Source organism: Dunckerocampus dactyliophorus, chromosome 1 (genome assembly GCF_027744805.1).
Source record: "Dunckerocampus dactyliophorus isolate RoL2022-P2 chromosome 1, RoL_Ddac_1.1, whole genome shotgun sequence".
NCBI classification, from domain to species: Eukaryota; Metazoa; Chordata; class Actinopteri; order Syngnathiformes; family Syngnathidae; genus Dunckerocampus; species Dunckerocampus dactyliophorus.
The window spans coordinates 20,495,840-20,516,395 of NC_072819.1; the positions used below are offsets into that span (position 1 = coordinate 20,495,840).

The 20,556-nt window shown below is 39.5% G+C and overlaps 1 protein-coding gene across 2 annotated transcripts; it reads left to right on the forward strand.

The window, feature by feature from the left end:
* Nucleotides 1-109: 109 nt before the first annotated feature.
* On the forward strand, nucleotides 110-19,316 carry arih2 (ariadne homolog 2 (Drosophila)). 2 transcript variants are annotated; one of them, XM_054790746.1, is made up of 15 exons: nucleotides 110-274; nucleotides 7,626-8,137; nucleotides 10,435-10,502; nucleotides 10,986-11,058; nucleotides 11,481-11,622; nucleotides 11,839-11,960; nucleotides 13,215-13,324; nucleotides 14,604-14,721; nucleotides 14,821-14,871; nucleotides 15,957-15,978; nucleotides 16,669-16,820; nucleotides 17,028-17,171; nucleotides 17,514-17,579; nucleotides 18,067-18,192; nucleotides 18,314-19,316. In XM_054790746.1, the coding sequence occupies exons 2-15, from the start codon at nucleotides 7,880-7,882 to the stop codon at nucleotides 18,383-18,385; spliced, it is 1,524 nt and encodes a 507-aa protein (XP_054646721.1). In that variant the 5' UTR covers nucleotides 110-274; nucleotides 7,626-7,879; the 3' UTR covers nucleotides 18,386-19,316. The 2 variants fall into 2 exon arrangements, with proteins under 2 accessions (XP_054646721.1, XP_054646731.1); XM_054790756.1 differs by having other exon boundaries at nucleotides 11,517-11,622.
* Nucleotides 19,317-20,556: the final 1,240 nt, after the last annotated feature.

Below are 20,556 nucleotides of genomic sequence, written 5' to 3' on the forward strand. Positions count from 1 at the left end.
TGTAAATGTTCTCGGCTAATTTGAAAGCGTAATATTAAAATATGTCGTTTTCTGTTCTGAATTTTCGGAATTTATGTTAATGTCGGGGGCCGTTCTAGTGGCGTTTTTCTCACTCCAAAATTCTAACTCGGAAATTCCGACTCCCTTCAGTATACATGGAACGCATCACATCTTCCGTTTAACAGCTAACGCTCGGAGCCCCTTTGTAGTCCTTCATGTTAGTAAAACACACGTTTCCATGTTACCGTGGACCGGAGCGCCGCCGTTCTGAGAGGTAAACATAATGAACGTAATGGATAATTAACAAATATAGCTGTCTTTAAACGTGTTTGTGTGGCTTCTTGGGTAAACCGAGGGCCTTGTTTACATGCCAAATCCACGGACTGTGCAAGAGGCGTAACAACGATGGGCAGCTAGCAACCATGCTATCTTTAATATCCTAAAGTCTTTAAATGACGTGTTAAACTTTTTTGTTATTACTTTCATTGGAGGGGAAGTACTCTTATATCGGTACATTTAATATTTCTGTGCTGCTGCATGACTCAATGTAAATGTTGGCAAGCTAATCCGGCTAACACAAATTAGCTAGTCGATATCAGTACGCTGTGGTTTATAGGTTTATTAGCCAGAGATGGAACTGATTGTTGTGTAAAAACAAAACGTATCATGTAGTTTTTCTTCATCCTGAACATTAAATCTTTCATCACCTCCCTTAGCACGCATTATAAAACTGTGCTGAGTCGCTGTGATACATTAGCTTCGCAAAGATGTGTGTCACCCAGTTTAAGAGCCTATTTTTAGCCTGGACCAACAGCGTTCGGCTGTTCTGTTGCCCGACTGGCACCAGGAGGACCGCCTGGCAGACTCACCCTGGCTCTGTTCTATACTGGTGGACTTTACTTTTGAACACCCCCCCCAGTGTCAGCAAGTAGCCTAATCCAGTCCATGTGTCAGGTCACACATAACAAGAGGATCAAGGCCACTTGAACACGCTCGTTTATATGTGCTCATGCGAGTGATTATTTGGTTTGGGAGTGTACTCATTGTGTAGAATTCCCCCAAAACCCTTTCAATATACTTTTACTGTGTCCTGTACTTGCTGCTTAAAGGCTAAAATATGCTAAAGCATCACGGCGCCTGCGTATGAGACGCCAGCTGGCTCCTCCCCATCCAAACTCCAACAGAGCTTGATGTGCACCTCCAAAAAATGCCAACCCCATGTTAACGTAAGGGCATATTGCAAAGTGATTGGTCTGCCTATTTATTTGTACATCATTTCCATTTTGTCCCCTCCCCCCACGAAAGCGCCAAAAAGTCTGCCAAAACTAAAGAAACAAAGGTGCAAATAGAGGTGCATCTCAGCAAAGAAATATTCAATACGGATATATGAGCAGTTATATGAATATGATATAAATATGGGCGGTTTCAGTGGAAAATGTACAGTCAAAGTGACTGATGTTCCACATTGATTAATTTCCAGCTCTAACAACGATCTGTATGTCGCTGCAGCCACCATTGTTCATTACTACAACTACGGTCGCTTACTCTCAAGAAAACACTGCCCCTAACCTTGTGGCAGAGAATTGCAAGTCACACACTTAGCCCTGAATTATAAAAGAGACTGTTTCCAACTGTTGGGCAGCTGCTTAGAGGACGCTGACTTTCGAATGTGCTTCCAAGTATTATACCCATGTAAGCATGTAAGCCCTACCCCACGTAACACTCAAGCATGCACATTGGTTGTGTTGTCAGCCAATGCCAAAAAATTTTTTGGATGTGTACATCAAGCTCCGCCGGAGGGTTTGGACGAGGAGGAACCAGCCAACGCTGTGACGTCGCAGCATATTTTATCCTTTAACCATGCAAGTGCACACTAGTGTGTACCGATTTAGATTATGCAGTACTTTATTATTCAAAACAGGCCTTTTTAATTATGTTACAACAGCAATATTAAAGCATATTTAAAGCATGTTCCATCTATCCATCTTCCGCTTATCTGAGGGTCGGGTCGCGGGGGCAGCAGTCTAAACAGGGAAGCCCAGACTTCCCTTTCCCCAGCTACTTCGTCCAGCTCCTCCCGGAGGATCCCAAGGCGTTCCCAGGCCAGTTGAGGGAAATAGTCTCTCCAACGTGGGTCTTCCCCGAGGCCTCCTACCGGTTGGACGTGCCCTGAACACCTCCCCTGAGAGGCGTCCGGGGGGGCATCCTGACTAGATGCCCAAGCCACCTCATCTGGCTCCTCTCATTGAGTAGGAGCAGCGGTTGTACTCCGAGCTTCTCCCGGATGACCTTGCTTCTCACTTTCTCTCTAAGGGAGAGCCCAGCCACCCTACAGAGAAAACTCATTTGGGCTGCTTGTACCCGTGATCTTGTCGTTTCGGTCACTACCCAAAGCTCATGACCATAGGTGAGGGTAGGAACGTAGATCGACCGGTAAATTGAGAGCTTTGCCTTTCGGCTCAGCTCCCTCTTCACCACAACAGACCGATGCAGAGTCCGCATCACTGCAGACGCTGCACCAATCCGCCTGTCAATCTCCTGTTCCCCTAGAGCAGGGGTCACCAACGTGGCACCAGGTAGCCCCCCACGACCACATGAGGTGCCCGCAAGCCTGCTTTTCATTCAGGTTTTCAGTTAATAATGAAAGAACAGTAGAAAGAAATGCATTCTGAAATACAAAATGTGAGTTGTGGACACCAGCATTTTGTTAATGTCCTGGTAAAACAAACATATTCGCTTTGTTTGGGTTTAAAATAAGCTCTGAAAATAAATGTTGCAAAAATGGGTAGCTCTTGGCCATTTTCATTTTGTAAAAGTTGCTCTCACAAGGAAAAACGTCGGTGACCCCTGCCCTAGAAGATGTTTCTAAGCAAAAGTCAAAGAAAAAGCAAAGGGGGGGGGGTGTAATTCTTTACTGCTATAGTATCACTAATAACAATTTTCCCATAGGAAATAATCTATTTCAGAGTCAAAATCATAAATCATATTAAGTGTACAAGACATGTTTTAAGGAATTCAATATGACACTAATCTGTTAAAACATGAAAGCGCTCTAACTTCAATGACAAGTAAGGAAATAACTGCTAACATGACTACAATGCTTGGATTTGAGACTCTTGAGATGCGTATTTACCCAAATATGTGCAACCTAAGGGGCATTTGAATTTGGAGGTTCCCCTGTTTTCTCCGCCTTATTTAGATATTTAACTGTGTTGCAGTTGTACACCACTACAAACTACAACCACAAACATACTGCTGAATCAGTATCTTATAAACTGAGCATTATAATCTTTATAAAGATGTCATTTTTGTATTAGATCTGAGTACGTTTCCCACTAAGACAGCTCTTACAGTATGTACAGTACAGGTCTGCATCTCTCCTATATCCCCTTAACGCTAAAGCATGCTCCGGTAATCCTCTAAAACCTCAGACACATGGCCTTCATCCGGCACATGTTCAACACTAGTTCAATGTAGTACACTGCCAAGATAAGGATAAGAATAACAAAACTTAAAACTAGTGGAAGTAGTGCAGGAAGCCGTGTAAACAAGGCTTCTAAAGTCATAGACACAAATAAGTGTGTTATAAAATGACCACCATGAATCTCATGCTTTCCTTTGCCTGTCTAAGGGAAGATTAAGCTTGGTTGATACTTAAATGACACGTGTCCTTCCTGATGCCTCCCTGTTATTTTGTTTTAAGGTCATGTTGTTATCACTTAGGGCATTGAGTCTTCATGTGTAAATGGCATGAGGTCATCGTACTTTGAAACTTTTACGTGTACGTAGTATCAAGTCTTACACAAGTGTTTACATTACAGAATAATTTATTTAAATTTGTTTACCATTTGTAACTGTTAACTGTTTTACATACAAATGTAAAAATGAGCTAACCTCTCAATCATCATCAATTTGCATTGCATTTAGACATGACGCCTCGGCATGTAACTTTTATGGATTTCCCCTCTCCCCCCAGATGAGTCCCTTCATAATCTGTTCATGAGTAGGGCTAACAGGTAGTGTTGAGGATTAAACTTTAAAACTGGTCAGAGAACAAAATAAGTCATCACATACATTAATTGTAGACTTTGAAGTGCCATTGCTCCAGACTGGAACTAAATGGTCGCATTTTGCCACTAATAATTGATTTTCATCTACTCAGGCATGTGCAACCAGACAAAAGTGTGCATCCCGTATTGAGTTGACAACTTTGTCCCTAATTACTGTGAGAATGAAAAATAGTCTGTAAAATGTGTAGTTAATTGACGACAGGTTGTCACAGGCTAAGACTGAAGCCCTTACCCCTAGGTTTTGCGCATTCACGGGAATCAAGTGGTGTCCCAATTCTCCTTAAATCAAGGGGTAATGGGTAAGTGCTAAGGGTTGTACGGCCCTAGAAACCAAGTGTGGACGGGGACCAGACTTGAAATGAAGGGGCAGGCGGAATCTATGCAGATGCAACACCGGCGGCAGAGCGGAGACCAAAAGAAGCATGTAAATGTAAGTAATTACACATAATTATTGCTTTTCACAGTAATGTCACTCATGTTTTATTAGATATTCAATCATTTGCTACGCCACGTAAATACTCGCCATGTTTTGTATTATTGGTTGTCGGTAGTTATAACTCGCCAGCTAACACTGATACTGTATATAACTTCACTGCAAAGTACTGCTTTTCGTAAATTATTAGCCAATGATTACATAGCGACCACACATTAGCCTGTTAATTGTAAGTTGCATTTTAAAATGGCTCTCTACGGAGGGGAATCTACATTAGTGAACTGTACTGTGACGTTCATGTTGTATATTAGCTATCTAATCAATCATGTAACATAGCACATCGTAGTGAAGTCTGTTTGCTGTGAATTATAGCCACCCTAGTCCACCAACAATTCTCATGTTGAGATATGTTTATTTTATTCAGCATATAGTATGGATGGTCCGGAAGTGTGCTAAATAAAAGATGTAAACAACATGACCATATGTGGACAGCACAACATGTTATCGAAGTGTATTCATCTTTTGGAATCTAATGTTGTCCCATCTATTTTTTATTTTTTACCATTACTCTGTTTTCAGCACACTATTGCTAAACTACTATTACTATTATTTTTGGATTTCCAATGAGTTAATAGTTGTAGCACATCAATCATGCATGTGTGTCATTCCTGCAGGAGATGCTCAGACAACTGAAGTCAGCCCTCTGCTAAACCACACAGCACTCCAGGACCTTTCAAGAGCTTCAATCTCAGTATGGAAAAGTCAAATGCAACAAAATGCCATTCTGGACTTTTTTACAAAAGAATCTGAGGGAAGTGAGGTTTTTAAACTTTGAAATAATACCTGATCAGGTTTATGTATTTGTTGATGTTCATAAAGTTTGTTTTATTGTTATTTCTATTTCATATATATATTTCATGCATTTTCTATTTTTATCAATGTTGTCACAGTGCTGGTTGTAAGCTGTTATTTGAGTTGTTGTTTTGCAATAAATGTCAGTTTGTAAAAATGTGCATTTTATTTTTTTTAAAAAGGTGCTCTGAGGTAGGCTATATAACATTGAAATAGTGTAGAAGTGTATGCACCTTACATTATGGTAGGAAACATTTATTATGAACAATTTAATAATCTCATCTGCCTATGTCACAGCAGGCAAATGGTGAAGGGTCATGATCTAATGAGAATCAAGTGGTGTCCCATTTATTAGTGGACTCAGCCCAAGTCTATAGATACCAGCAGGTGTGATATCTCACATTTCAATCTCATTGCCGTTTGACTATTCTGGCATCTTTGTTTATTTGACACATTTTGCCTGGCCTTCACTCTGCATCACTGGAGGCAGCTAGCTAGTTTTCCGCCTAGCATCACCTCTTCAACCTCAAAGTTTTTTTTTGTTTTTTTTTTATTTTTTTGTCTTTAAAACAAACAGGCAATACGGTTAGTTCAGAGCTCATTTTTGTCCCACAGGGACGCTACAAGTGGTTATCAAGTTCATGGGGGTATGTGCTAAGTTACTTTTTAATTTGTCACTTAAAAATCTTGCTCTCGTGTTGTTTTAATAATTATATCTTGTCCTGAAATCACTAGTTGTGTTTGTAAGTTGTTTAATGCAAAAACATAGTGTCCAGCTTTAAGATAGTGACGTTGTCAGAGGGGTCTCCAACAGGTCGCTTGTGAGCTAGCGGTAGCTTGCCAGCTAATGTTGAGTTGCTCACCAAAGAATATTTGTGTTTTTATAAATATTCAATTCATACATGATGCCTGTATTTAATGATAAATGAGCACACTGTTAGAGTGGAGATGTGCTTTCTAAATAAAGTACAATTTAAATGTTGTCAGTCACATAAAACACAAATAGCTCACCTCTCCTTTCTTTTTGTCTAACTAGCTGTAATCGTCCTGGAAGTTGGATACACCTGCACTTATAAACCTGGACACTGAATTTGTACTGTTTTATACTGTCCTGTTTCAGCAGGACAGATCTTTTTTTTTTTTTATCATTGCTTCTTGCTTCATGGTCCAGGTTGGCTCTGCGCATGTACCGGTACTGTGCCGTGGCCCGGTGTTTGGGGACCCCTGTTGTAAATCAAACTATTTTTTAACTCAACATATTATGGTAATGATCATGATTAAGCTATTAGGTGTGATGACAGGTTGGTGGTTTCTGTACAGTAACTATTGAAGGCGTAATCCATCCATCCATCCATTTTCTATACCGCTTCTTCCTCATTAGGGTCGCGGGGGCATGCTGAAGCCTATCCCAGCTGACTTAGGGCGACAGGCGGGGTACACCCTGGACTGGTCGCCAGCCAATGGCAGGGCATGAAGGAGTAATAAATACCGTAATTTCTGGTGTATAAGACGCACCAGTGTTTAAGCCGCACCAACTAAATTTAGCGAGGAAAAACAGATTTGTACATATATAAGCCACATCAGACTAAGTCGCACATGTCCACGTCATAAAATGGCATTTTGTGGCACGCACAAGTCCGTGAAGACCAGGTAGCTCTTTATTTGACAGGAGCCAATCATGAGTTATGAAAAAACCCACGACGAGCTGGTCAAGCCATTGGAAATTGCAGGAGGTCATTACTCAATATAACAATATGATAATGATTCACTGTGTCATCTTACAAAGGATGTTAAAATCATCACACAGCAACTTAATACTCAAAAGCTAGGTAAGATATATACTGTATATATACAAGGCAAGCACCAATACGAGTTTAAAATAAAAAAAAAAAAACAGCTATTTAACTTCGTCCCATGATGCATTTTGTGCCAGCTAAGCATTTCATTGGTTATTGCTGCTGGGGTGCTGCGATGATGTCAGCCTCCTTCTGGGCTCCTCTGGCTTCCTCTGGTGGACAGAGGCAGCTTTAAACCTTGATTCTTACTGAAGTAATCTCTTGTACAATATGCTATTGGAGGTGTTCAAACTCCCAAGTTTTGTGTGATTTAGGCTTATTTTTTCCTCATAATTTGACTTCAATTGTGAATTTTAAAACCTAAGGGTCATAGGTTGTGCTGTATTTGAAAGTGTGTGCAAAAAGTTGTTGGTCTCCCTAAACATCCATGTCATTCCTTTGCTTTTCCCCTGTTTTGTTCTTTTGTGACATAAGCCTCTGAAACCAGCGTTCCAAATGAGTGACGGGGAGTGCGACTTCTTCTGTTTCTTCCGCTGCTGCTGAGCTCGCTCGCCACGCGGCTCAGACACACCAGACGCCAGGGTGTCTCTGACCAACGACGGCAGCATCAGGACGTTGGGGAGGGAGAGGCGGAGCTTCTACAAGCCATTTCATCCCATCAGAGACCACACAGATCCGACAGGTAGGCGTGCCGTCTACCTGTCCGGGTGGTTGATTCCGTCGACTGGATGTCTGTGGACATGAACAGCCAGGCATCTGACAGCAACGAGGAAGACTTCGGGGTGAACTCTGAAGAAGAGGAAGATGAGGACGATGCAGGGGAAGAGGAGGACCTCGAAACCTACTATGAAGGTGTGGCTAGCGACGTGGAACAACAGGGTGCCGACTCCTTTGATCCGGAGGAGTATCAATTCACGTGTCTGACGTACAAGGAGAGCCAAAGGGTGCTCAATGAGGAGGTCAATATTGTGGCTGCTGCACTGAAGGTGAGGCTTCTCTTTATGCTGTTTTCCTACATCAAATACATTCCACATGTATGAGCAGTTCTATCACTTGATTCAAACTCTTATCAAGAACCAAATATGTGGTTTATTTATAGCGTGTTTTTCAGTCTAGGCATTTATGTGAACTGAAATATTCAGCAAATAAAACACAAACAAAAATGGTAATGCAGTGTTGCATCAACATTGGTAGTGTAGTAGTTCACATAGCTGGATCAATTCCCACTCATTGCCCAGTTCCCAAATGTAATTGACTGTTAACCAGCCTAGGATGTAGGCCACATGCAGGGTAGCTGCTTTTGCAGAAATGCAACAAAATGATATATCGAACTATTGCGATTTAAAATATTATTTAAAAAATACAGCTGCTTCACCATTTGAACCAATGTTCCACTGAAGCACTCGTATCAAACATGCCCAAACAAATTTTTGAAGTGATTAACTGAGAAAAAATTTTCTTGTAGTTTGGAGAGTTTTTTTCTTATGTTTTGAGCGATCGTCTTAAACTTTTGATCAGCTGATAAACAGCCTATTTCAGTTTAATTGTTGTTTTCAATAATCTACTTTTTCAAAGTGCTTTTTGTCTCACTCCCCCTCCCCTTTTGCATATTGTAGCTCTACTTAAAACCTCATTAAGATCCAAATGTGCAAAATGCTAATTCTAGCAATTTTTCAACTGGTCTTAAGATTTTGATCAGGAGTATATATTAATATATTGTGTGTGTGTGTGTGAACTCAAATCACGGACAGAAATAAGTTTTTTTTATCTATAGTAAGTTGGGATGGAAATCTTTGTGGTAAACGCTTCCATAGGCGAATGGATACACGAGGTAAGGTACAATTCAAAATCTAGTTTGTGTCAGCTTGAGGTCACGAACAGAGGCCAGGACATTCTCCTTCAGGATGTTTTGGTAGACAGCAGTATTCATGGTTCCATTTATCACAGCAAGTCTTCCAGATCCTGAAACAGCAAAACATCCCCAAAACATCACACAACCACCACCATATTTTACTGTTGGTATGATGTTGTTTTTCTGAAATGCGGCGTTACTTTTATGCCAGATACAATGGGACACACACCTTCCAAAACTTTTGTCTTGTCAGACCACAGAGTATTTTCCTAAAGGTCAAGATGTTTTTTTGTCAAAATTGAGACAAGCCTTAATGTTGATTTTGTTCAGCAGTAGTTTTTGTCTTGGAACTCTGCTATGCAGGCTGTTTTTGCCCACTCTTTCTTATGGTGGAGTCATGAACACTGACCTTAAGAGGCAAGAGGCCTGCAGTTTTTTGTTTTTTTTTTTGGGATAATTTTGGTTGGCTGGCCACTCCTGGGAAGGTTCACCACTGTTCTATGTTTTTGCTATTTGTGGATAATGGCTCTCACTGTGGTTTGCTGGAGTCCCAAAGCTTTAGAAATGGGTTTATAACCTTTTCCAGACTGATAGATCTCAATTACTTCCTTTCTCATTTATTCCTGAATGATGTTGAGCTTTTGAGGATTTTTTTGGACTACTTTACTTTGTCAGGCAGGTGATTTCTTGATTGAGAACAGGTGTGGCAGTCATCAGGCCTGGGTGTGGCTAGAAACATTAAACTCAAGTGTGGTAAACCAAAGTTAAGTTTTAACGAGGGGGGGACGGCGCAATAACTTTTTTTCCCCACACAGGGCTATGTAGGTTTGGATTTTTTTTTCTCCCTTAATAATAAACAGTTTCATTTAAAAACTGCATTTTGTATTCACAAAATTTGTTTGATGCAAATGAGCTGACGTCTGCATTGACACACAATGTGAACCTTAGAGTATTTCCGGGTTATTTCTAAAAAAAAATTTGGTCAATATTCAGACAATAAAGAAAGTGACACTGATTGACAATCAGAAATATTGTGATTGATTATTTTTATTAGTGCAATTTTTACTAAAAGGAGATTCTTATTCTCATTGGGGTGTTTTTTTTTTGTTTTATTTTATTATGTTGTTTATTTTATGTAAAAGCTCTTGACATTCCAATTCCAATGTTAAATACGCTTGAGAAATTAAAGTTTATTGCTTTTGATATGGTGTACTCTTATTATTATGCCATACTGTATATTATTATGATTATTATCTGACTGACAAATGGTCTCAAAATAATGTTGACAATATTGTTTATCTGCAATGATTAGTAGGAAAATTATCATCCAGCAAAATTTTTTATCATGACAGGCCTAATAATGTGTGTTGCTTCCTGCCTCACATAATATTCAGTAAGAGCCAATCAGATTCTCTCGCTTTCCCTTTACAGGTTTTACCGGCGGTAGCAAAGCTGATCCTCGTGCATTTTCATTGGCAGGTTTCACAAATACTGGACAGGTATTTATACTAGTTCCATCCATGTTGTCTTCAACTGTGCTGTAGTATTTTCTTGAAATCTTTAATTTTTTTGGTTAAACGGTTTAATGTGTTTACTTTTCAAGAATTGGCAAATGTTTAAAATTACTCAGAGAGCTATAAAACACTCTAATACAAGTGTAAAAAGATGTTACGACACGATACAATAATGCTAAAATAAAGTAAAACTACTCATCTTGTGAATCCGCCTTCTGGGACATCTAATGGAGAGGAAACAATGTGAGAATGTTGCCTAGTATTGCTTGAATTAAGTGTTTTGTAGTGTATAACTGTATTTGCATTACTGTTTTACCTACAAAGCACTAAAAAGCTTGCTAATTTGATCTTGAAAATGCTACAAAGTTGTAAAACCCTCTCATCTTCTTATTCTGGACCTCTATTTGAACTTTTCTAGCCGCACACTTCTCTTTAGAGCCTCTACTTAGAGCCTTTTTTATTCCACAGGTATAAGTCAAACTCTTCTTTGGTGCTGTCAGACGCTCTGGTTCAGCCAAGCAGCATCTGCAGATCAGTAACTGTAAGTAATAAACTGACTGAAATTATTGTTTGTTTTTTGTTATAGTTTCATTGTGATGATGACATTTTAGGAGATGTCTGTGCTTTAGTGGGCTTAGTTTGAATCCAACTCATAGGTATACATGCCAAACTGTTTTCGTTTTTTTCTCTTAACACTGATTATAAATTTAAATTCTACATTCCTCAGTGACGGCATGGTTTTTTAAGTCTGTCGAACGTCACCTAGTCATTTGGTTGTAAACACAGCAGATAAGCTAAAGAAAGGGGAATTAAGTTTACAATTCTTATGATCTGTTACAATGCATCTTTACAGATACCAGACTGTAGTATTGACACTTATCATAGCACATGCTGGTATCAGATTTAATATTTTTAAGAATTAAAGATTATCTCAATTAAATGTGCATCCTTGTTGGGTTTCAGGCCACTCAGTCCCTCCAGTGTGGTGTGTGTCTACAGATAGTACGGAGAGACTCCCTGTTGGCACTTCCTTGCCAGCACTCCTTTTGCAAAGCATGCTGGGAGCAGCACTGCACTGTACTAGTCAAAGATGGCATCGGAGTGGGTAAGTCAAGTTTGTGCATTTTTCATTTTCACACATGCAGTCATTGAATCACTGATGGTGAATCTGATGTGTGTTTTTAACACCAGGACAAGAAACCAACATTATTTTAAGTGTAGTTGAGAACTTAAGTTACCATTGGCTGACAGTTGTGACAGTGTGCTTTTTCAAGGATTCAAGATTGTCATTCTTTTTTCAGCTCTGTGCATGTGTTTACAGGCATCTCTTGCATGGCTCAGGATTGCTCCCTGCAAATGCCAGAAGATTTTGTCCTGCCTCTACTGCCAGGAGAGGAGCTGAAGGACAAGTACAGACGCTACCTCTTCAGAGACTACGTTGAGGTGTGTGTCCTCACTTAATCTCCGTTTTCAGAGACAGCACTAAGTTGCTGCTCGTGGAAACATAAAAAATCTGAGTTGACTGTCGACTCTATCCACTTATATTGGCCACATATGGCAACTTCCACCAGTTGCAAATATACCATAAATACTGGTGTATAAGCCTCTATTTTTTTCGTAAACTTTGAACCCTGCGACTTATACAGTGGTGCAGCTAATTTATGTCTAAATTCTAATCTTGTGACATATGTTTTACTTCAGAACTACTACTAATTGTTTAAATACTGTGCCGCTCGTGAGTCACTGAGGAAACAGTAGCTCTTTCTTTGGTAGGAGCCAATCACAAGTTATCAATGCACTCACAATGAGCTTGTCAACCCACTGGAAATCACAGGACGTCATTATATATAACAGTATAACAATATAACAGGCTGACTCACGGTGTCATCTTACAAATCAACACTAAACTCATCACACAGCAATTTAACACTCAAAAGGTGTACTGAGAAGTATACAAAAGTATACAAAACATACCAATATGACTTTAAAATACAATAAAAAAAATTCCCATAATGCATTGCGTTTGAGCAACTCATTCTTTGGGGCGCTGCAATGACATCAACCTCCATCTGGGCTCCGGGCTTCTCTGGAAGACAGAGGCAGCATTGCAATGCCAGCCATCCATTTTCTATGCTGCTTGTACTCCAATGAAATGCTATGCTCAAACTTTAAAATGTTTATTTTTTTCATTTAAAACTTGTATTGTTGCATGTTTGTATATTTATTAGGACCTAATAAATATACAAACATGGAACAATACAAGTTGCATGTTTGCATTTCCAATGGGTTGACAAGCTTGTTGTGAATTTTTTCATAGCTTATTATTGGCTCTTGTCAAATAGAAAGCTGCCTGGTCCTCACGGACTCGTGTGCACTACAATATGCCATTTTATGACCTGGACACGGCTTATATATGTACAAATCTGGTTTTCCTTCTAAATATAGTGGGTGCGGCTTAGACACCGGAATTGACAGTATGTAAACAAATAGCCTTGCCTTAAATTCAGTTTGCTGACGAAGCACTTCGGATGAGGAGCGAAACGTCCGACACATTCTTCACAGAAGTACAGATGACGTCTCAAGAAGCCTTTCCCTTGCCTTAAATGTCTACTCCAACTTTAGCGAATGAGTAATATTTCTGAACGTCATCATTCAGCTTGGACATTCCTAGCCCAATCTTCATCTCTCCTACTGCAGAGTCACTTCCAATTGCAACTGTGTCCGGGTGCAGACTGTCCCATCGTCATTAAGGTGCAGGAGCCACGGGCACGCAGGGTGCAGTGTAGCCGCTGCAGTGAGGTCTTCTGGTAGGTCCAACACACACTACTACTACTACTCTATAAATACATTTAATCAGTAGCTCATTAACTTAAGGCTGGAATCTCTGTGACACTGGAAGCCAAAGCAGATTGTGTTTTGCCCATGATCACCTGAATTGTTGACAAATAACCAGGTTTTAACCGTGTCGCTCAGAAGTCAGTGAGGAAGCGACGGTGCTTTATTTCTTTAGACAGATTAAGAGCAGAACTCTCATTCAATTTATCAAACCCACATGAAATCAGGATGGTCATCACTCAACACAACAGTCTCGGTCATGGTGCACAACTAAAAACATCACACAGCAACGCAAAAACAGACAAGACACTACCGCTATTTTTGCAAAACAATAACTAACAACTATGTAGCTCAAACATGTAACTTTAAGAGCATTTGCACCAAAACAGTACCACAAAGCACGCTGGGGAACAGGAAGTGCTCCCAGCGACGCTACTGTACTCTAGCATGCATGCTATTGTATGTTTTTAAAAAGCCAGCGGGAGCAAAACTGAATTTGATGGTACTTTATTGAAGTATTTAACAATGTACTCATGTTATTTTTTATCAATCCTCATCCACAAATCCATCAAAGTCCTCATCTTCTGTATCCCAAATGAACAGCGGGGCAAGTTCTCCATCAAACACGCCGGGTTCCCTCTCGTCATTGTCAGTCAGTCTTCTCAATCTTCCAGCCCCTTTGATTGGTCCGGCTGGAAACTTTTCTTTGGCAGCGTCTTCCTCTTAAAAATCACCACAGGTAGCAGTTTCGGTCCATTACCATGGCAACCAAGCACAACAGTAAAAGCCGACTCCTCGTGCCCCGTTGTGTGTATCGCTACCGTGCTGGTCCCCTTGGCTACAGTGTGGTTCACCGGGATGTCGAAAGTGAGCGGCACGTCGTCCATGTTGGTGATGTAGTTAGGTAGTAGTTGTCTGCAATGTTTTTACTGCAGTAGGAGTACACGAAACCCAATGCAGAAAATGTAGTTTTATAACAATGCAACTCGCATACAGAAAGTTAGAGATTAAACATTTGATTACCACAATTTAAAATAGATATACTGTATATGGATATGACCATAATTAATTCATCCTAATTAAGGCACTAATTTGACACCCCTAAATATACTATGGTTGGGGCTTTCCCCACTTAGCAAACAACGTGAGTGGAGATTTCTGCTCTTCCCAGACTTTCCTTGCCTTACGAAAGCGTGCATAAGTGTTAGTGCATAAGTGTTTTTTTTCCCCCCAATGTGTCTTCTTTCTCAGTTTTAAATGTCGTCAGATGTACCACGCACCCACAGACTGTGCAACCATCCGGAAATGGCTTACAAAATGCGCCGACGACTCTGAGACGGCCAACTACATCAGCGCACACACTAAAGATGTATGAGCCTCATGCTTTCTATTACATTACAAAAAATGTTAAATTAAAAAAAGAGAATTAACCTTCTGAATGTGACAATTCTGTTTTGTCTTATTTCAGTGTCCCAAGTGCAATATCTGCATTGAAAAGAATGGAGGATGCAATCACATGGTGAGTCATAAGTAGAGATGGGTGCCGAAACGCGGTACCATACTAGAACCATAAATCGAAGTGGCTATTGGTGTTTCATTTCGGTGCTAAATGAATGCAGACTCAGCCACCTGCAACAAGGGCTTGAAGGTGACATTGTGCAAGTAACGTCTAGTAAGTCTCGACAGAGACACACACAGTCTAAACATGTTTAAACATTATTGATGCCCTTAATACGCCAGAAGTAGCGCTCAGTTCCAATTCTGCGCGCACATTTTGCCATCACACTGTCCACAACAGCAACACGACACTTCCTCATTATCCACCAATCACGGTCATGACGAGCAAGGTGCATTCACGAACAGCGGAATTCTGAACATGACATGCAGCAACACAAGCAGGTTGTTTTTTGACATCCCCTATGTTCTGTGTTGCTGCTGGTTTTGCTGTGACAATTATGATAATTTGTTGACTTAATTTCATATTGGTGAATTTATTAGTCAGTTATAATTTGTATTTATATTATTTAATTTATCTTTAAATAACTATTTTGTTCAACTTGTATGTCACAAAATGCTGTAAAAATTTAAAAAAGGCTTCTTTTTTTTTTTTTTTTTTTTTTTTTTTAAACCAAAATTGATGTTTTCCTTTTTAAAAGTACAGACACCATTTCAGCACTGGCACCGTTATCGGCTAAAATGGAAACAATACCAATCTTTAGTCATACGTGAAAATGTGAAATTACACTCAGGGCTTAAAATATATCTTATTTAATTTTGTGTAAATGTCTATATGTCCACATCAGATTAGTTAAGAAAAGCTTAGCATGTTTTTGTGCAGTGTTGTATATGCCCTGTTGGGCCAAAGATGGTTATGGATTATTTGTTTCAAACATGCTCAACAAGTTACATTGAGTACATCACATGTTTACACTTGCACAATTCAAACATGTTCCGAAAGGACTAGAAAGAAGCAGAGTTCTTCTTCTCCATGTTACAAATCATTTGTGCAGTGGTTCAAGTAGCTCACTTTCAGGATAAGCATTTTACAACATGGATGGGTGATGATTGCTAATGTGCTAACCTGATCTTGTCTGTTTGTTTCAGCAATGCTCCAAGTGCAAACACGGTAAGGGTTTGACCTATCCAGTGTAATAAAGGAATATCATTATTATGTCATTGTTCTAAATGAAGCACCACTTTGCAAATAGTATTTTCGGAGGTTTTGAAAGTCTGCTGGTTATGAATCAACCTGATATATGGAGTATTACTATTCAAGTTGCATTATTTGATTTTTAATCAAAAGAGGAAATCCTACTGCTTGTGCTTCTTTTTTTATTCTAGCAGAAGAATCAAAGTGCTGGATGGTGTATGCCCTACTTTCCAGCCATTTACATCATCAGCAAGAAATCCTAATAGCGTGGTAGTCATTTTGACGAAGTGTTTCACATTTCTCTGGCAGGCTTGTGAGGACAGAATGTGGTTACACTCTGCTATGAGATATTTGAATACAAAATAGCCATAGATTTGATTCTCAACCACTGTGGCGCTGTACATTAGTGTGCTGTGAGAGTTATTCAGGTGTGCAGCAGGAAATTATCCAATTACGTGAACATTATTATTTATTTATTACAAACAAATAACCTGTGTAACCACCTGTTGCCATTCATACAAGAGAATAAGTCATGGCAGGAATAAGGTGCGTCACAAGGTTTTTCTCGTGTAAAATATGTGCCATGGCTCAATAAAGGTTGGGAAACACTGCATAACAGCCCTCTAAACGTACCTCCCACCTCCTCACCCCACTCCCCACCTCCAGACTTCTGCTGGATGTGTCTCGGTGACTGGAAGACTCATGGCAGTGAATACTATGAGTGCAGCCGCTACAAAGAAAACCCCGACATAGTCAACCAGAGTCAGCAGGCTCAAGCCAGAGAGGCTCTCAAGAAATACCTCTTCTACTTTGAGAGGGTGAGCACTGAGGGTTTTTTTATACATTGCATGCTTGTACAAATTGTTTGTTGCTCTTATTTTCTACCAATTCATGACAATTTTTATAGTGCTTTTCATCCACTTCTAAATATGACAAATCCACAAGAAGTGGGATACATAGTCTTCATCTCTGCTACAACCACACAATTGTGCTGTGTTATTTCTTCGGTTTGTTTCCTGCACCAGTGGGAGAACCACAACAAGTCTCTGCAGTTAGAGGCTCAGACGTACCAGAGGATCCAGGAGAAGATCCAGGAGAGAGTGATGAACAACCTGGGAACCTGGATTGACTGGCAGTATCTTCATAACGCTGCAAAGCTTCTAGCTAAGGTATGCTTATACATTTTTTAGATGCAGGGGTGAGCAGACTTGATTGAATTCACAATTTGGCATGCAATTTCAAAATGCTAGGAAGTCAGGACCTATGCGTTTTTATTTGTTAAAGAGGGGTTCTGTTTTCTTGATGCACCAACCGGAACACCTGTCAATGCTAGCACAAGCACATTTGTGTAGTGTGTTTCATAACATTTATTTCAAGACATAATGTTATGTCTTGAACACAATACATAGTCATACATTAGATATTAGCTCAACAGACAAGCAATAGGTTTTTTTAATCACCATCTATCCAATAACCAATGTCTCACACTATGTTGTTACGTTTGTTTCCAGTGTCGCTACACACTGCAGTATACGTATCCCTACGCCTATTACATGTCCGGCCCACGCAAGAAACTGGTGAGAAAATTGACTTTATTTTCCATGTCTGCACACAGTGATAACTCTGTATGGACAAAATTATTCAGACACACTTCTTTTATAAATAAATTCATGTACAAGATCCCGAGTCTTAAAATAATCATTTTACCAAGACATTTTGAACAATTATGCTTAACTGTATGGGTACAGTTCTCTAGGATGATAGAGATTTCCCAGGATGAGTTTGGTGTGGAAGAACACCTTTTGACCCAGCAGGCCCTCTTTCAGGTCCAACATCAGTGACTCACCGTGTTTTCTAGCATTTTCACTTTCTTTAAGCATAATGGACATGTTTCCTAATAGTTTTGTCTGTATAGTGTTTTTGTTTCTAAACCTCCATCCACAGTATGCCCTACTGTGCAGTTTGCACCATGTTCCAAAGATGTCATCATTGATGTCTTTTCTGAATCATGTTCCATCGCTGGCATTGTAGCTGTGTATTCATTTTGTTGCTCCTCTGTTGCAGTTTGAGTACCAGCAGGCTCAACTGGAAGCAGAGATCGAGAACTTGTCGTGGAAGGTGGAGCGGGCCGACAGCTACGAGAGGGGAGTGGTGGGAGGCGAGGTGGATCTCAGTGCCAGCGACAGGGGGGTGAGGGAGGAGAAACGTCAGAATACATAGCTGAATACATAGCATCTCTGATGAATAAAATCACTGAGCTGTAAGATGTGTTCCATATTGTTCATATACACACTACTGTCTGTGTGAACAGGAGCTGGAGAATCAGATGCACATTGCCGAACAGAGGCGACGCACGCTGCTGAAGGATTTCCATGACACCTAAAGCGCCATTTAGACTGCAGAGCACCAGCATAACCCTTCTTCCTTCCTTCAATGTCCCCCACTGTTGCTTCCTTCAGTGACTAACTCCTGGTGCAGTCACACTTGACGCCACTTTTTTCTTGCCCCACCCCCGTCTCTTCCTTCTGTCACTCCTAAAATGCTGCAGTGTCACGGAATGGCACGATTGTATCTCCTCCTCCGTTGTCCTCCTCCATGCTCTTCCACATCACATTCACCAGGGTTACACTTCATTTATAACCATATCTCACCAGCAAGGTCAAATTTGTTGTGGTTACTGGTGAAGCTTTATGAATCCTCTAAAATACAAGAAAAGGTAAAAACCACTGAGGATGAACAAGTTGATAATAAGGCTAAGACCATAACGCCTAGTGGACACTTTCTGGCAGTTCAATTGCTCACATTTAATCAGTTCGTTTTGGCTAATTTATCAGTGCTGTCATTACACTGATTGGTTTTCTGTGGAAAACATTCACATTCTACTTAACATGGCTTGGATTAAATGCAGTATTTTCTTGTGTTTAATGTGTGATCACTTAGAACATACTTGAATGTGTGTAGGTCTGTTTCTTTGCTACAATAAACACAGTTTTTTGTTATTGCCAAACTTGCTTTTAACCATAACTGCCAGTAATTAGCTGCTACCTGTTATGATTATGGTAAAACTATTGCATCAGCTGATTAACAAATTCTGGCATCTCAGGCACTCACGGCTCACTCACTACACTACAACACGCCGCATCACACAACAAACATCCATGCATTCATTCATTCTTCTTCCTCACTGTATGCTCTCAGCCCACCATTTTTTTCTTCATTTTTCATCCTTGCTTACTTCTTTCACATTTCTTCTTCTTGAAAAAAACAAATAGCTGTTGATTGATAGATCGTTTAAAAAAACAATAAAGAAAAATCTACCAAAAACATTTCCTGTAATTTTCAACGGTTGTACATTAATACAGAAAATAGTTACTGAGAGAGTTTTTAAAACTGAACCGTTGTCTTGTGTGTTTATTGCAACCCCCACATGTGTTTCATATGTGCTGCAGACGCCCTTTGACATTTTCACACTGGCACGTGGTTACACAGAGGACCACAGACACATTTACTTGTGTGCTGCTGTGCCAAGATGGACTTAACTTGGCTCTGTTTGTGACCCACTTTCAGCCTACAATGTAGAGCACAAAAACAAGGAGAAGCAGACATGAATATGAATATGAACATAAATGTACCTGATCATAATAGGATTTCAAATTTGTGCAAAAGTCCAACAAGTGCAAATTCTTGTCTTGACATTCACAAACGTATACAAAAATGTAAGTATGTATATTGTGTTATAGAAGTGTGAATGCTGAGAAATTATTGGCGTAGTTTGCAGCATTTGCAAAATTAAGCTATAAGAAAAATAAATACAGTGCTTACCAAATGTATCACAACCTAATGCCTAAGGTGTATGCCACAGCAGCACTTAAAAGCTTTGGTAATTACCAAAATAGTCTCTGGAAAGCTTAATACGCCACTGTAGAATGTAGAATGTAGAAGCTCTTTAGTTTATTTTAAAAGAAATATTTTTAATGCTAAAATATAACTACATTGTCCCATAAATTTTTAAATTTACTGTTTGCTGTTCAAATTTACTTACATAAATTTTTAAATTTACTGTTTGCTGTTCAAATTTACTTAATTTCTTATAGATATTTAAATTATATTTACTTGCATTTCTGAACAGAGAAACTGTTTTTCAAGGCCAAAGGAGTCCTCGAAAAGGTTATGGGTGAATAAGGACTATTTAGTTGTTTTAGTTTGCCATTTAACAAAATTACTTGTTTTTCTTTTTATCAAAGATGGTCAAATAAATTTGTTAAGCACTTCACTGCATATATTTCTGATCAAATTTAGATACAAATTATTGCCTGTTTGTATTGTATTGCATTGCATTTATCTTTATTGTATTACTTTGAATATCTGCCTTTTGCAATTTTTTTATTTTTACAATATGCTGACAATGCTCAGAATTTACAAAACAACGTTTGCGCAAAAGTTACACATTATTTACTATATATACATTTAAACGCTTCTATTTATATGTTATGATACTGTGTTGTGGTTTAGTTTTATTTTATTGAGCGAAAATCTAAATATACAACTGACAGA

What these genes read in the sequence shown, in the direction of transcription:
- arih2 (XM_054790746.1), top strand. Translation starts at nt 7,880, where the DNA reads ATGTCTGTGGACATGAACAGCCAGGCATCTGACAGCAACGAGGAAGAC. An exon ending in TTGTGGCTGCTGCACTGAAG is followed by an intron (nt 8,138 to 10,434) that starts GTGAGGCTTCTC and finishes TTCCCTTTACAG; the next exon opens with GTTTTACCGGCGGTAGCAAA. An exon ending in ATGCTCCAAGTGCAAACACG is followed by an intron (nt 15,979 to 16,668) that starts GTAAGGGTTTGA and finishes CCCCACCTCCAG; the next exon opens with ACTTCTGCTGGATGTGTCTC.